The sequence below is a fragment of the Tripterygium wilfordii genome, chromosome 2 (genome assembly GCF_013401445.1).
Source record: "Tripterygium wilfordii isolate XIE 37 chromosome 2, ASM1340144v1, whole genome shotgun sequence".
In the NCBI taxonomy this organism is placed as follows: domain Eukaryota; kingdom Viridiplantae; phylum Streptophyta; class Magnoliopsida; order Celastrales; family Celastraceae; genus Tripterygium; species Tripterygium wilfordii.
In genome coordinates, this window is record NC_052233.1 from 10,623,676 (window position 1) to 10,640,827 (window position 17,152).

The following is a 17,152-nucleotide window of genomic DNA, read 5'->3' on the forward strand; positions in this document are numbered from 1 at the left end:
AATTATCTTACAAAAGAATCTTGACATGAAGGAGCATACCATCCCAACCCCAGCCTGTCTTTATACTCATATGATCAGATTCCAGTCCTTTCAAAATTTATCAAATTGGCCTACTTGCTCCCGACAGACGTCCTTATCATATTTTAGTTTTGAATCACAGAGATCGATCGATCGATCTGAGGACACAGATTGTGGTCAGTGGAGTAGTGGACCCCCTTGAGAATAAAATTGGTGGAGAAAGAGTTCTCAACACATAAGTTATACGTCCAAAATCTAAATTCAAACACGAAAGTTAAGTTTTGTCCGATCTAAAACCGGGTCCGGATCCAAACACATAAATTTTGTCTAATTCACTTATCCGGACCCTAACCCGAATTAAGTTATTATCCGGACTTAAACCAATCCGGATTTGATCAATTTAAATACGTCCGAAATCTAATCCGAGTTAGGATCCGGACATGTACATATTTCATAAATATGCTCTTGTCCGACTCAGAAACGATTTTTTTTTGTCACCCCTGGACAATCATTTCACCAATTACACAATATGCAGGTCATTGTAGATAATCAGAGTGTATAAAATTAGAGCAAACAGTTCATCTGAACATCAAAATTGGTGAAAAAAATTCATCTCTCATTTCCCCTGATGTTTTTTGCCATAATTTTTTATCTTACAACATCACTTTTACCCCCCATCAATCAACCCTCTTCAAAAGCAAGCAAATACATGCATGGACAATATCAGCTTGCTGGCTTCAAGGTAAGTGCTGTCCAACCATTTTCTCCCACTGAAGGGAACTAGGGGAATGGACTCTGACACGTTAAAATATGTCCCTTTGTGCCGTCCTCATCTGTAACCGCTGTTCCTAGGTAGCATCTATTCAGCTCGCACTGCCACAAAAGTCCTCTGTTTCTACAGGTCTAGTTATGATTATTCTTGCTTTTCTTCAGCAACACTGACATGTGATTGATGTATTCATCATCCCCTGTCTGCATCCCGCCCATCAGCCAGTGTAATGCCTCAGCTGCAGCATCTTTTTCTGCATTTTTCTTGGTGCTGCAAGGGTTCCCCATAATTTGCATTCCATTGAACTCCACAATGGCTCGAAATTGGTTGTTCTTCAATTGTTTTGTTTTGTAGGAGGGCGCAGCATATCCTGCTCTAGTAAGCAATGTCTGAAGCTGGCTCTTAGAATTATCACCACCAGGTCCACTTTCACTCCTTGAGACCAAGGTTGGCTGCGTTTCCATAACATATGTCTTTGGAGAGTTAAGAACCTGGCGGCCAAATACAAACCTTCCATCACATTGATCCTCTGAGACAAGCAATCGCACTGCAGATAGGATCTCGTGATGGCCGTGTATGTCCATCCTGGGATTCAATAACTGTCCATATTCACAAGGTTGTTTAACAAAAAAAATTTGATTAATTGAACTGTCTCGAGTATTTAAGATTCAGCAGCACAGAAGCAGAAAGGTGTTGCACATTCATTTAATTGAGTCAGAATTTAGAAGTAGCAAAGGAATCAAACAGGAAATGTATAAGCAACAACAGCGGAATTTCATTTTATTCAGACGAGAATGATTCTAGCTCAGGGTTCAACTTACTTTGTTCTGAATTAGCTCATCAAGTTCTCTCCTCAAGCTTCTATACATTGTTGCTACGGCAGGCTGCATGAAAAATTCTAAATGGCCACCTAACATTTTTAAGTGCCCATCCTGTCCCAAAAAAAAAATCATCATGCCAAACCATAGACCAACTGGGGGAGGGGTGAGGGTTGTAAACGCATTCTCACAAACAAGAGTGCCAAAATATTTAGGTAGAAGACAAATGCTTACGATGTCTCCACTGGATATGCTACCACCAAATAGCAGGAGCACTGAGTCAGACACAGCTGTAGAATCCCGTAAAAAAACAGACTTCACTTTGATCTTTTCATTGAAAACTAGCCATGGATACGGAATTCTCGTTTCTCGAGCATTGACTGAGTTCTAAGAAAATAAAATGAATATACATAATTAAAAGAACATAGAAAAAATTGACATTACAGCATGATATACTCCATTCAGAAGTAATAAATAGCAAAGTAAAGGGATTACTTGAAAACCGGGATACTCACCGAGTAAAGAAGTACCTGGCCGTCTTCCATAGTTTTGAGCAAAAAAGATTTTTCATTGTTCTGTACATACATCAGTGTTAAGAGTCGACAAAAACCATCTGTGAGTTGTTGAAATTGCTACAATGTTTATGCTCTCTTATTTGCGAGCCAAGATTACTACAAAAATTACAGGAATAAAAAGATAGCATGCAATGCAGCTGGCTGGCTGATTCTGCTTCTAAGGTTTCTTGAAGACGATAGTGTCCAAATAGCACAAGATATTCAGCAAATATAGAGGTTCAATAAGGTTAACAATCAGTGAAAATTAGAATTGAAATAGGAAGAGAAATCGAAGTTTCTGCAACTGGTTGCTCTAATAGTATCCATCAGGCCATCAATAATAGCTTAAGGAGATCTTACAGATTCTTGATAATTAAGGATAGTAAAATAAATGGATCCAAACTGATCTCTCATGGATGCATGCAGCCAAACTCAAACTGTTTTGAATAAAAGCCTTGATGAGGAGGAGGAATAATAACTCGAGCATATTGTGTGTGTGTGTCCATGATCTCACATACAGGTTTTTAAGACTAAAGATTATGTTATTGCTTTTCTACACTTTCAATTCTCTTCGCCTGGCTAATTTCAGTTTCCAGTTCTAATTCGAATCCTCATATTTCCCTTCCCTTAGTTTCAGACCCACAAATCTGTTCATTAAAATAACAGTCCAGTTAAGTTTTTCGCTTGAATGTAATCCCATCACAAAATACTGAAGGATTTGTATCATGTAGGTGGAAATTTTTCCAATAGATGGTTCATCATATACTTGCACAAAAAGAATGCCAATGTACTCCTCCATATGCAAAAGAGGGACCACCAGAAATTGGAAAATCAAAGGCTCTTTCAAAAGTCCAATGTCAAATGCCTTTTACTACATGCACCCCAAATTTCTTGAGTGTACTTCCATGAGCTATCATGATAACATAATTAAGTAATACATCTCTTCTTCTTTTTTCAATGGAAAATTAAGCAATGTATGATAAATTGAGCAACCTAAAAAAACTAAAAAATTAGAGAAATGAAAGCCCATCACTCACCATGACAGAACAAATTCCAGGGTACAATCCATAGCATATGATAGCACGTATCATATGATCATCATGGCTCCACGCATTGCAGATGGTTGCGTTGCTGTCAATCAATCCTGTATCCTTGAGCAAAGAGAAGAACTCCTTCCTCAGTGAATCAATTGCTCTCATTGATTGTGCAGAAAGAAAATTTTTCCAACAGAAATCAAATCCATTAAGATCTCCCTCAGCTTCTTTCCAGCCTTCATAAGCCCGGATAAGAGCAAAGTGGTCACTGTAATCATGGGAAAACTGAGATTTTGCAGCCTCTGCAAGCTGCAAGGAACAAAAAGGATAAGGTAACAAACTTCATAATTCAATCGTCTCAAGAAAGCAGATAGAAGCTTTTTCAAAGGAAGAAAGCATTTGCCACAATTTCCTATATGTATTAATGGTTTGTAATGCCAAATTACAAACCCAAAAAAAATCATACAAACCACTACAACTAATTGACCACCTACTCTGCTAATAAAACATGTAAACAATAAAAAAGCATAGCACATCAAAATGTTCATCTTGCTTATGATTCAAATAAAAAGACACATGCAATAAGAACACAAACAGTCAGAAAGCAAAACAGTCAAGAAGCAAACTTACATCCTTCTTGTCAAATGGCGTTAAGAAAGGATCCCTAGCGCTAAGACCAGCAACAACAGTTAATATTGGATCCAGGCAATCAAGAATAGAACCTAATACGAGCATCTTCCCAAGTTTGGGTTCCACCGGAAGCATAGTTAAATAACGACCTGAGATATTTTAGACCGCATAAGGCTGCTGGTCATTCTAGATATTAAAAGAACTTAAGTGCATAATACAGAACCAAAATAAGAATAGTAACAGAAACAATATAATATGTGTATGTATATAAATTCTCCAACTAAAAGCACATGTTTACTAACCTAAAACGGTAAGATTTTCATCATTGTCCAATGCTCCAATGACTTTCAAATACTCAATTGCATTTTGAACCTACAACCACAAATTAATCAAACATAAGCATTGCAAATCGCTGACAGATAAAAGGCAGACAAATCCCTATACTAAGAACCAACCCCCCCCCCCCCCCCAACCCTGCTCACTCCCGGTTGGTGGAAATACTAACTGGAAAAAGAAAGGAATTAACAATTACCGCTAGTAATTCTGGTGATTGCAAAGCCCTAGATAAGAACTCAGAAATACTTCCAAGCTTCAAGCTTTTGATCTGCAGGCAAAGGGACTGCAGAGGCGTCCTCAAAATTTCTGGAAGTTGATACTCCGCAAAAGCATCATATACGCATCTAGGATAGAGATGATAACATTCTCCTGCTTGAACACGGCCAGATCTTCCTCTTCTCTACAGCCAGAAAGAAACGACAATCAAATATCCAAGCAATGTCGTAGACAAAAAAACTCATTTTTGTTTTAGGCCGGCAAAAGCATCCATCACACTCGCTTACAGTTTTGCAAAGCTTTATTCCTCCAACATTCCACTACATATGTATACATTAAATTGGAAATTCCCAAAGAACATGTCCCATGACTAAGTTTCCCATAATGATTATAAAAAAGTTCAATGTCTTCTTTTGGGTAAAATATGACTGTGTCCACACACATTCTTTCTTTTGGGTAAAATATGATCGAGGTCCACACACATTCTTCAGTGTTCCAACTTTCAACACCTACAACATCATCAAAATCTTAACCTTCAATCGAATTTCAATCATTACAACGGATGGAAAGATGGTAAGGTGTCACGTAAATGGTTAAATGTCACCCACACATCTCACTCAATGGTGTCAAGGATTTCCAGATTTTTTACAAAAAAGAATAACAAAGACACGGGTAGCACAGTGCTTAGTGAATAGGACCCTGGATTTTATCAACAGCAGTGGCTTGGGAGTGGTTGCTTGCATCATTGGTTAACCGTGCAAGATGGGTCCAATGCTGGCCCAACCTTGGAGAGGTTCCACGTTCTAAAAAAGAATAAAGAATAATAACCTTCTATTCAATCTTTCTATAAATAAATTAAATTGATTCCAAATTTGAATGACATGGTCATAAGTTTGATATGTCCAAGAATTTCAATCATAAATGAGATAGAGAGAACTGTTTCCACTTTGAAAAGTAAAAAAAATCATCTTAGACAATCTATAAACAAAACTTAATTTCAGTCCATCTTAAATAACAGAGCACATCAAATCAAACTGGAAAAAGGTCAGAAAAATTGGAAATGTCAACACATATCTTTTCAACATTTGGGTCAAACTGCCAAGAGAGTGTTGGCTCACCCATCTTATACCATAATTTTCATAAGAATTATAATTTTTAACAATTATGCCATTTTGACATTTTTCAAAAGCCTCAAGCAATGTTTATTTTTTCCTCCCGCTTACACTCACCACAGCTTACAAAAAAAGATGTAGCATGAAATATGAATAACTAACTTTTGATCCTTCCAAAATCCAAGAAATTAATAGAAAATACTTTTTTCCAATTATATTATTTTGATCTTCACGATAACTTTTTCCTAGCAGAAAATTATTAAATATCTTACTTGTAGAGCTGAAGCCTTTGATATCCATGAAGGAAGCAGGCAGGGAGTATTATTCAGGGCATCATAGGATGTCTCTTTTGCCTTTCCACAATCAAGAACAAAAACAACATCATTGATTGTGATACTTGTCTCCGCAATATTTGTAGCCAGAACTATTTTCCTCACTCCGACTTCTGGCTCCTCAAATATTAACCTCTGCCAGAAATGAAATAAATATCCCAGAAATAACTAACTATTCAAAATGCAGAAGATGGCTGACTCATAGTCGCTGAACGCAAAGTCAGTGGAAAATGAAAATGAATGCAAGGTCATCGTTGGTGCTTTCAATTGGGTTAGATTTGTTTGTTGTGAGTTTCTTAACCAGGTCCTCAACACAGTACAGACAAGAAACCCATTAACTGGTCAATCAATAAACACATGCAATATTGGATTACCTGCTCTGAACTGGCCATGGAGCCATGGCATGCAAGTAGCAGAACCTGACTAGGATCTCCCAATATTGGATGAGATTGAAGCTTTTCCTTCAGAGAACTAATGTCATCCCATCCAGTCATAAAAACTAAAACGGCACCAGGTCTTTCTTTCTCACATATATAGCACAGTATATGTTCTATTAGATTAAAACCAATACAATCAGGGTTCCAAAAGGACAAAGATTCCTGAGTTTGGAGACTATATTCCTTCAGATCTGCCGCTCGAAGTGCATCCTGAGTTACATATTTCCACAAGATAAGAAAATATATGCAAAACAAAAATGGCAGATGCACAAATTTCGCATACCTCGACCACAGAAGCAATTTGACTTTTCCTCTTTCTTACTGTTTGCTTGTTAATTTTCCACATCTTCTCCTGCCCATAATCGTCAATTTGGTTGGATGAGGTCAACCTATAAGTTGTCATCTCCAGAATATCCTCCAGAAAATGAGTGCGGACTGGGTAAGCAAAACCCTGAATAAGAACAAACATTTTGAGCCCAATTTCTCATTAAATTTTTGCTTCAGCCTTCTGATAAATATTTCATCAGGTAACAAAATAAAACAATCAGAATGAAAAAAAACTATCAAGTTAGCACTTCGCAGATGCCAATATTTGAGCAACCTTGAAAACTGCACATTCCAACTATAATAAGTACAGTAAGTTGTTGACTTACCGGAATATTAATGACCAGAGCCCCACCAAAGTAGGAAGAGAAAATTTCTGCATCAAGGGTTGCACTCATCAAAATCAACCTCAGGTCTGGCCGACGAGGAAGGAGATCTTTGAGCACAATAAGCAGGAAATCTGCAATGAAATAGTGTGCATTGCAGTAAAATACCACTTTTCACAATCCCAAATATTAAAACCTCAACCATGCCCAAATATTAAAACCTCAATCAAGTGCCTGTGTTACCTTCATTCATTCCACGCTCATGAATCTCATCGACAACAACATGAGTCACACCTTTCAAATTTCTATCAACCAGCAATCTTCTCAACAAAATGCCTGTGGTGCAAAAGAGAAGGTGTGTATCTCTTCCTTTCATACCCTCCAACCGTACTTTATATCCAACCTTGTGATTAAAAATCCAAGAATCTGGTAAATTTTACATCAACTTCAAGACAATTTTGATCGGAACAGAACTGATTTGGAGAACTACCCCACATAATTATACCTAGAGAGAGAAACTTACAGATTCACCCAATTTCTCTCCTCTCTCTGAAGACACTCTTTCAGAAACAGACATAGCAGATATTCGTCTTGGTTGTGTACATATAATGCTACAAACAGCTCCCCGAACAGATTCTATCTCAGATTCCAAGATAAACTGGGGAATTTGTGTGGTCTTACCACACCCAGTTACACCCGAGATAATAACTACCTGGAAAAAATATAATTCTTTCATTATGCGCGTTTCTTTGAAGAATGGGTGCGGGAACGCTGTTTAACTGTGACCGCCCTCATATGATTAACATTTAACAATAGTATAAATCCTATCCTTACGAAGAACATTCAGTATTAAAAAGAAATTTACACACCTGATCTCGCGAGATGGCTTCAAGTATGGCACCCTTCTCCTTAAAAGCAGGAAGACTTGCACGAAATTCCAACATTTTTCGACCTTCTGGTGATTCCTAGGGAAAAATTAAGAAAACAAGAGATTAAGAATTTAAGAGTTAAGACATAAAATGACTGTCAAGATTTATGGTCAGACAACTGTAAGAAAAATGAAAACATTTAGACATATTTATTCCAATAAATAAGATAAACTGAATCAAATGTCAGTTCCCCATTTGTTCTCCACAGATAAACCCCACTCCTCCTCAACTCCAACAAAATAAAGGAGGTAAGCCAGTATGGAAGGGTAAAGCAGAGATTATAGAGGCAATGCAAAAGTAGCTTTCAAAGTCAAAGGAACTGAAGAGTCATGGCCTAAAGTTGATATAACAGCATTTTGACAAATGACAATATCAACACTCCTAGGAATTACATTAGATATGCAAGAAGGGTAATATAAGTAGACGGCTAAAACAGTTCTGGTAAGATGAACCTGCCAAGTTTGTTGCTGATTGCGGAGTTGTAAACTTCTCCGCCAAAATTTTTTCTCCTTGACAGCGTTACTGGACACTGGTAGCTCTGGCTGTTCAAACAGCCAGTCATCATTAGCAAAACTACCCATACTACTTGATCTTGTAAAGGAAATATCTGGAAAAGTTTTGTTTGTGCTTGATTTTTGAGAAATGTGTTCACTCAAATATGCGTCAACCCGTCTCAGCAAACTGGCATGCAAGCTAACCTGTCAAATCTTAAAAGCTTAAGTTGCTCCAACATTGAATGGCAAGAAAAACAACACACTAATTGTAAAATCAAAATAAATGTGAGGGCAAGAAGTAATATTATGAGTGCCATTTCTATGCAGTAAAGTACAGTAAACAGTGAATGTAATGAAAAGAATACCTCCCTCTGCGGACGTTTGTCATCCAGATCAAATCTATAGTTTGGCAATGGGACCTTACTAAAGACAACAACTTTCGCATACAGATGGCTGGAAAACACAACTTTCACTCAGAAGCCAGCATTAACCAAGTGTAGGCGGTCTGACATAACATAAATCCTGATAATGCAAAAGATACCTGTACAAACCCATTCTGCTGGCCAAAGCTGCAATTTGATCAAAATGGCGTCTATCCTTTTTCTCCCTGGAGACCAATTCATGTTTGTCCTTGTCACGCAGAAGTATGTCTAGCTTCTGTTTCCACTCCTCCGTATTCACAGAAGGAGAAACCCCCTGAAACATGTTGACATTTTTTTCCAGACGTAAACTGTATTACTGCTTTTAGATTTCTTACTAAAAGTTCATACTCTTATTTAGTTGCTCCAACGTTAGATTTTCTTTCATTTACTTGCTCCAAATTATGATTAGATTATAAAACTAAAAACTGATATTCGTGATTCATAAATGTTGAAATTGTGTAAAGTGGATAGGTCACAGACCAAAAAGCATCAACCGATGCAAATTTAGATGTAAAATCTCCCAGTAAATTTATCAGTTTCACAGTAATTTTGAGTCCAGTTAGCGTCAGGCTCTCAGCATTGTTATAATTTCCCACCTCACGAAGAAAATAATCAACGAAAAAGCCAAAAACCACCATGAATACATTCAGGGGTACACGCATTTACATGACATTTATGAAAGTGAATTTAGGAATGTTCACTAACCGGTGGCAAAGTTGAGTCGAATTCCCAATCAGAGCCGTCCTCAGATGCTCCATCACGTAAAATAGAAGTATCCCGCGAATAATTACTCCACTGCTGCGGCTGGTGCTGTTGCTTCAGTTGTTGTTGTTTTTGCTGCTGGGATTGCCAGTCAGGCAGAGTTTCTCCAGGCTTTAGAGCCGCGCCTTCTTTGGATTCGGGTGAAGGATTTGCATGAGAGGAGTAATTGGGTGCGGTGACAAAGGAACGGAGGCGATGATGCGGAGGCACGTAAACAGAACCGTATGAAGGAGACCGATCCTTCATTGACAGCAACCGACAAGAAAATAGCGAGGGTTTTAGAGTTTCCGGGTACGTAGTGAGACGAAATGCTGTTGGTGATGGCGCCTGCGGCGGCGGCAGTGATGGAAAGAGGAGAGAAGGGAGCATGCACGGTAGTACGAAGCGGTGTCACGGGATGTTCTCACTTCTCGGGTCGTGTTCAGTGAGGTCTTTCCAACTTGGAGTGGGAAATAGAGGAATTTCCGAGTATTCCCTAATACTATAGAGTTTGGATAAAAGTAAGACGCGCTCGATGGCGCGTGAAATCTTGGTACAGAAATCATCTTCTAAACTGAAATATGTTGATTCCGACCCTGTCATCCTGTGGCTCAAGATTTCATATGGGAGCGAATCCACTCCGAGCCTGCGAATTCATTCCGACCCTGTCATCTTGAGCGTCTAAGATTTCATAGGGAGCGAATCCACTCCAAGCCTGCCTGCGAATTCATTTTGATCCTGTCATTTTGTGCGTCGAACCCAACAACCAACATTTAGAGTGTGTTTGGATTGAGGGATTTAGGGAGAAGGGAAGGGAAGGGAAAGGGAAGGAAGAGAAGGGAAGAGAATGGAAGGGAAAATATATTTCCCTCTCTCATGTTTGGATAGATAAAAAAAGAAAGGAAAGAAAAGTAGTTTAATTTACTAGTTTATCCTTATTTTTTATGTTTAAGTGTTATGTCCAAGGGTAAAATAGGTTTTTAACTTATAAGTAACTTAATTAGTAATCTCTTCCCTCCAAATGACTCCATTTTGAGAGGAAAGAATTTTGACAAAAATTTAAAGAAATCTTCCTCCCAAATCCCCTCAAATCCCTCCCCTCAATTTTTTATAAACTATCCAAACAAGAGAATTGGAAGGAAACTCCATTTCCCTTCTCTTCCCTCCCCTCCAAATCCCTCAATCCAAACACACTTCAATCTATAAAGTCCAAATATTCTTAGCAAATATGGGGAAGCGTATGATTCATAATTTTCAATGTTAAATGGTAAGAAACAACTTTAAAAACCATAGAATCTAACTTACAATAGCTTAGAAACATAAAAATTCATACATTCTCCCACTAACCCTTTTTTTCAAGGGTTACAGACTCAGAAAACTTCTTCCAACTCTGATTATTCATGCTCTCTGGTATGAAAGACAAAAAGGAAAAGGAGCATCCATAGCTTACAGGAAACAATTGGAAAACAAGAGTACACCATATGAGTTTCCTCAGTACGTATAGCCCTTCACGAACATTCCTTTCTTAGCTTCATCACTTTCACCCTCGGCGGAGTACTTTCCAAGCTGAGCAAGGGAGTTCACCTTAGCACGCGTTAAAAGTGCAATTTGTGCAGCTTCCACATTCTCGGGATGTCCTTGCCATGTCTTAAGCACAGAGTTCTGCAGGGCACGTGCATAGGAAAAGGAAACGTGCCATGGATTGGGGCTTTGGTTCATTGCGTTCAGGTTTAATGTTGCTTCCACTTCAGACTGTCCTCCGGACAAAAACTGAGAAATAAGCAGGCAAAAAAAAGTCAATCTTAAATCAAATATACAGATTAAAATTTGGAATGCATATACAAGGGCACTTGGGCCGATAGAATGGTCAAACTTGACAGAAGATAAGCCAAATGCTTCTACAATCTTGAAACCAAGAACATAATTTCTAAGTGGCAGATACTATGGCCCAAGGTTCAACGCGGCAGAACAAATCCTACCATTGAGCTAATCTAGGCCAATCACAGTATATTTGTGTTGTTTGATTTAATCTTGGATAACTCTTGAAAACCCATAATCTTCTTAACTGCTTCATCCCTGCATTCCTTTCGCTAACTTTGCTTTTGAAACTTCGGTTTTCATTTCTTATTTTATGAGAAATTATATCAGCTGGTTGAGATTTCATAAAAGAGATGGCCAAAGAAACTGATTCCATGGTCTCTATAGCTCAACGAGATAAAAGGACCAACAATTAACGAAAAATAAAATAAAATGATTTCACTGTTTTAAAAAAGGATCTGTGCATTTTTACCATGATACCAGGAACTGCAGGAGGAACTCTCCTCTGAAGCATTGTGAGTGTATATTTGGCAATGGTCTCTGGAGAAGCCTTCTCCTTATGTTCTGCCCCTGGGGTTACCATGCTGGGCTTCAGTAGAATTCCTTCGAACACAACATTGTTCTCGGCCAAGTAGTAGAAGACTTCTGACCAGACCTTCTCTGCTACTTCTAGTGTCCTCTCAATTGGGTGGTCTCCATCAAGAAGAATCTCGGGTTCCACTATAGGTACAAGACCATTATCCTGCACCCAAAAAAAGGAAAAGGAGGAAAGGCTGTGTTAAAGATAGCTGTCCAGTAAAAAATACAAATGGAAGCACACATGCATAGAATCCCAACTTCAATTAATAATATTGCCACTAAAAATATATAATATCCTGCCAAATCTTCTTGAGCATCACAGGTACCAAAGGAAATGGAGAAGCTAGCTAAATTCAATTTTACAGCAGAATCAAACCCCAAAGAAAAAAAAAGCAAGAAGAATTTACAAAGAACAAATAGCTACTTTTCGAATGCAACAATCTTTCTTAAGTCTTATCTGTTATATTTAGTTACTGCCATTTGAAAGAAGTCTTTAAAGGTGAGGTGATACCTGAGAAATGGCAGCATAACGTGCAAGTCCCCACGCAGCCTCCTTGACGGCCAGAGCAGAAGGGCCACAAGGAATACTGACAACTGTCCTCCTACACAAGTCACATAATTATGAAAACAAAAATTATTTGCCGATGCATTTAACTCAAGTAGCATTCGTAGGCAACATCATAAACTCCAAAAGCCTCAGAGCAAAGATAGACCGACTTACCACTTGGCAAAACGAGCACCCTGCTTGTAGTATTCAGCAGATCTTGAAGCCAAACCATCCAAACCTTGACACCAAGATTCATTGTTTGATCCTGGTAAGGGAACCAAACCCTGAAACACAACAGCAGAAACAGCCCAGAAAGTTTACGTCAAGTAATTGTAGTTGAAACATTTCATGGGCAGGTAATGACTAATGAGATAAGATACCTTATCAACTTTGATACCAGGCACAATATTCTCATCTCGCAGGCAGTCAACAAACTTCTTGCCATCAGTTGTGGACTGGTAAAGGGTTTCCTCGAAAAGAATGGCACCAGAAATATATTCACCGAGGCCAGGAGTGGTAAGCAGAAGCTGTCTATATGCCTGTCTGTTGACCTCAGTGTTGTCCAAGCCAATAGAAGCTAACCTCTTTCCACAGGTTGCATTTGATTCATCAATAGCAAGGATACCACGACCAGGAGAAGCAATAGTTTTCTACACCGTCACAACAAAAGCAATAATAATTAAGAAATATAAAGATTACAAGGTGCAGCTATTACAACTATGCATTAAGCCATGTTTAGGGCAAATATTCCTGATGGAAAAAGAAATCCAAATTCTAGTTACAACATTCATAAGGCTACAAAGAAATCCAAATTCAATTTACAATCCACTGGTACAGCTACTTATCAAATCATAGGCAAGTAGATTCTAACAAAAGTGTAAAATTTATTTTTAAAAAAGTGTAAAAAAGAAAAAATAAAAGAAATTATTTGTAATGTGATCAAATTTAATCAAGGAAAAATAAAATAATATTAAAAAAATGACATATTTAAAATATGTAATTATGGGATTTTGTCAAAATTATGTGTTTTCCAAAAAATATAAGTGAGGATTCCTCCCCTTTTGGAAGGAAAGGAGAATTCCTCCTTTGGGAGGAATCCGGTTTTCCTTGAAATCCTAACTCCCAAGGATCCCACCAACCAAACATAGGAATCCTTGGCAAAAGAAAAACTCTTATTACTGGAAAGCTGGATTCCGCGAACCTAACGGCACCTAAGCATATGCAAAGATAGTCTAGTCTCTATCATTGGAGTATCATAAGTAATTCCATAAATAAATGTTAAAGTAGTCGCATGACATAGATGAAGCACAAAAGTTCATTCATCTACATGAAAACCAACTAAATGCAACAGCAGCACACAATAAGGTTCCCTTGAAAGACTAATAAAAAAAACAATCGATCTGAAAAAGTGATAGAGCTATAGATAAACTCACAGCGGTCTTGACAAGCTCCTCCGTGTAGGAGCTAGCGCGGATCGGGACGGAGACACGGCCTGTGGCGAGGCGGGTGGATGATCTGGGGTAGGACTTTTGCCCGATCCACTGAGACGACGCTGCGTTTAGTTTAACAAAGCTTGCACAAGCCATTTCGATTCAACAGAAAAAACGAACGAGTACGACAAAAAACCGAACGGCGATCGCGTTCCCTAGATTTAAAGAGATCGGCTTCCGGCGCTATGGTTTAAGAACTTGTTCCCTTTCCAGTCTATCAGTTTGGGTTATAAGACAGAGGAGTTGTTTTTCTCGGAGAGTCCGCCGCCAGCAACTGCCAATTGGAGTGTTAAAAAGACAAGGAACACTCGGGGTTATCAAACAGTCCTTATTGGATTTTTGGTATGATTATCGGAATTGACGAAGTTGCCCTCCCTTCTACTACGTGGCAAAATAGTCTGTTGAAGCCTAAACATATGTCCATTCTGGATCACGGATTTGTACGAATTTAATTTTCATGGATCGTTGACTCGTCGTCAATGGTTCTTATGTTCATAAAATGCGTCTTTAATGTGAGAGGAGCTAAGCTTTGTTTATAAACTATTTAGCTCGGTTATGCCAACCCAATATGGGTTTTTTAATCTTCACTCCCCATATTTGTAGACTAAGTTATGTCAGACCCAACAAGTGGACAGGTAGAGATCCATCCAATTGGACTAAGACGTTGATCTAATATTATGTTGAAATTCTCAATTCGAACACATTGAATATATTGTCTGTTCTCATACGGATTTATTTTTCATGGATTGTAGTCAATAGTACATTAGTACTTAACCTCAAAAAATGTGTTTTTAATGTGAGAGGAACTAGCCTGTATTTATAAATCATTCGGTTCAGTTATGCCAAACATGCGTGAAATTTTTGGTCTCACATATTCATCAATAAGTTAAAAATTAGAAAGAGAGGGGTGTTTTCGTCCTATAAGCATGAATGGTAAAGGCTAGGAAGAGGTCAACGATTCGGGTTGGTAGGTAATGGACTCTATTTCTTACCAAACAATGACAACCCCCACTTTGAGATTCGCTCCCCGTCGGCCCTTCCGTTTGTTTCACTTTTGGACTTTTGTAAAACGGGATTCCTGTATAACGTCATTTTTATGTGAACCATTGGACTTGATGCAAGCCCACGTTTTAAACAGGCCTAGTCAATTGAAAATGTTTGGGCCAGTTTATTTGAACTTTAATGGGCCAACAGCGACCCAATCATTTTACGGGGCCATCTTATTAAGTATTAGGCCCAGACCGACAAATCATTTACAGGTCCTCGACTTTAAGAATTAGGCCCAGAGCAACCCAATCATTTTCCGGGGCCTCGGCATTAAGTATCAGGCCCATTCAAGAATAAAACCAGGCCTATAAGCGCCTGACCCATCGAACCACAGGGACTTTATACTCAGATGACACTTTTTTTTGGGTGACCGGGAAGGCCCCGGCTCAACCCCTACACTAGTTTTAAATTTGGTATGGTCATTCCATGTGCATAACCGGCCACCAATTTAGTCCATAGTCGAAGCTTAGTGTGCAAGTAAGACTGGGCTGAGGTCCATTATAGAGCTCTTGACCCTCCTATGAAGCATGTCCATGCCATCAGCCCTTGGCCATGGAACCAGGGAAACCCCAAGGAATTACGTTCCCCTGGTTCGAACACCTGACTTGAGGAATTTTTTACCTCTAAACCCGATGATATAACCATTTGGCTAATGTCAAGTTATTCTCTTCTGACACAATACAGTATATATGCCTTTGATAGGAATATACACCCAACAAATTACACATGTGAAGTTAAAAAGGACAAGAATCTGAGCCACTCCTGTAAAGGCTAAAGCCTGCATGAAACACTACTTTGATTTCACCAAATCAAAGAGAGCAAGTACCATATCTTTTTTTGTTGCTGAAATCAAAAGAGAGCAAATATCAAGCCAATGACAGTGTGTGCATGCTAGTCATGCTCTTTTACCAAGATTCAATCCTCTCTGGAAGGAGAAGCTCAGACATGGATTTTTCATGGATTTGTCTCTCGTGCATGATTTGTGGGTTAGTATGCAAGCTCGATGGGTACAAACAAGGTAGTGTAGAGAGAGACGGAGGGTTAAAGTAAGCAAAATACATTATGAGTGTAAGCGATGCATGCCCAGTAGCATTACAATTTACAAACATGCCAACCAAACCAAAAAAAAAAACCACCTTAAAACCCCACTTCCTCAACAAACTAGCTACCTCGTATGCATCTCTTACATCCCATCCCATCCCATCCCATGTTTTACAACATTAATCCAACTAAAAACAGAAATTATCAAAAGTAAGAAAAGGGCAAAGCCAGTAATAAACATAAAGACACAAGGTCAAATAAGGAACAAACACACCTAAATTAACCATAAATCGGACCGCTACCCTCAATTCCCCGCCCTGCAATGATCCCGCTCTCCCAATTCTGCCCTTCACACATCACACGGGGGGCTAGAATTCAGGAGAGCGCAATTGCAGGGCCTTGTTTTTGTCAAGAAGGACTAATTTCCTCATCCATATTTACAAACCCACCCTTCTCCGCCCTCCCACGGCTGCCGCCACTCTCTTCCTCCGTGTCCACCGCCAGAGTTGAACAACCGTCGTTGACAACCGCCCTCCATCATGAATTTCTCACCAAACTTTTTGACGAATTGGAGAGTAGTTAGAAGTAGTAGTAGCAAAGTAAAAGACTATGAAGCGTGTGTGAGTGTAGGCATGAGGAGGGGACATGATGGGTCGTATATAAAGGCAGGATTATAGCCTTTTGCTCTACTTAGTCCAAGTGTGTGTGTGTGAGTGGGACTTTTTATTTTTTGATATAGAATAATAATAGTAGCTCACAATTGATATCTCAATTATCCCAATTGAACTGTTGAATTGTACGTAAAAAATTTCATTTGCATCTGTGAGACATGGAGCCCGCAAATTCTGTGCATCAAACCCACCGATTTAGATAATTGAGATACCACATGTTGGGATAATTACGATTTTCGTGTTTTTTTTTTATTTGATTTGATAAAAGTGACGTTGAATGTTTGGGTCCAATTCCAAAGGAGGTGGATTAATAAGGGCATGCTTGTGGGGAATTAAAAATGACTCCCACTAGCTCGAGAACCGAGGGAGTTATGAGTTATCTCTTTGGGGTTTTCATATTATTCTCATGGAGGGAAAAGTGGGTTTGTGTCTCTCTTTTCTTTTTAATAATGTGTGAATGGCTGATA

General features: G+C 38.7%; 2 protein-coding genes and 1 long non-coding RNA gene across 3 annotated transcripts; 1 reads left to right on the plus strand and 2 right to left on the minus strand.

Annotated features, from left to right (window-relative positions):
* Window positions 1–557: 557 nt before the first annotated feature.
* LOC120014920 (DExH-box ATP-dependent RNA helicase DExH5, mitochondrial-like) lies at window positions 558–10,112 on the minus strand. The gene is made up of 19 exons (XM_038867049.1): window positions 9,457–10,112; window positions 8,871–9,025; window positions 8,695–8,782; window positions 8,288–8,533; window positions 7,776–7,871; window positions 7,430–7,618; window positions 7,150–7,309; window positions 6,910–7,040; window positions 6,540–6,707; window positions 6,194–6,466; window positions 5,760–5,954; window positions 4,356–4,559; window positions 4,126–4,195; window positions 3,824–3,972; window positions 3,197–3,502; window positions 2,121–2,180; window positions 1,840–1,992; window positions 1,609–1,719; window positions 558–1,386 (listed from the first exon to the last, which is right to left on the minus strand). The coding sequence occupies exons 1-19, from the start codon at window positions 9,880–9,882 to the stop codon at window positions 922–924; spliced, it is 3,645 nt and encodes a 1,214-aa protein (XP_038722977.1). The 5' UTR covers window positions 9,883–10,112; the 3' UTR covers window positions 558–921.
* Window positions 10,113–10,697: 585 nt separating this feature from the next.
* On the plus strand, window positions 10,698–11,021 carry LOC119982018. Its single transcript, XR_005464262.1, has 2 exons — window positions 10,698–10,751; window positions 10,853–11,021. It is a non-coding gene; the product is annotated as an uncharacterized LOC119982018 (long non-coding RNA).
* Window positions 10,772–14,217, minus strand: LOC119982008 (fructose-bisphosphate aldolase 3, chloroplastic). Its single transcript, XM_038825159.1, has 6 exons — window positions 13,870–14,217; window positions 12,817–13,086; window positions 12,611–12,720; window positions 12,401–12,491; window positions 11,783–12,052; window positions 10,772–11,262 (listed from the first exon to the last, which is right to left on the minus strand). The coding sequence occupies exons 1-6, from the start codon at window positions 14,020–14,022 to the stop codon at window positions 10,984–10,986; spliced, it is 1,173 nt and encodes a 390-aa protein (XP_038681087.1). The 5' UTR covers window positions 14,023–14,217; the 3' UTR covers window positions 10,772–10,983.
* Between the last annotated feature and the right edge of the window lie 2,935 nt (window positions 14,218–17,152).

What these genes read in the sequence shown, in the direction of transcription:
- LOC120014920 (XM_038867049.1), bottom strand. Translation starts at nt 9,882, where the DNA reads ATGCTCCCTTCTCTCCTCTTTCCATCACTGCCGCCGCCGCAGGCGCCA. An exon ending in GAGAGAAATTGGGTGAATCT is followed by an intron (nt 7,310 to 7,429) that starts GTAAGTTTCTCT and finishes TTTAATCACAAG; the next exon opens with GTTGGATATAAAGTACGGTT. An exon ending in GCCAGGTACTTCTTTACTCG is followed by an intron (nt 1,993 to 2,120) that starts GTGAGTATCCCG and finishes TTATTTTCTTAG; the next exon opens with AACTCAGTCAATGCTCGAGA.
- LOC119982008 (XM_038825159.1), bottom strand. Translation starts at nt 14,022, where the DNA reads ATGGCTTGTGCAAGCTTTGTTAAACTAAACGCAGCGTCGTCTCAGTGG. An exon ending in AGGAGCTTGTCAAGACCGCT is followed by an intron (nt 13,087 to 13,869) that starts GTGAGTTTATCT and finishes GTGACGGTGTAG; the next exon opens with AAAACTATTGCTTCTCCTGG. An exon ending in GGTGCTCGTTTTGCCAAGTG is followed by an intron (nt 12,492 to 12,610) that starts GTAAGTCGGTCT and finishes TGACTTGTGTAG; the next exon opens with GAGGACAGTTGTCAGTATTC.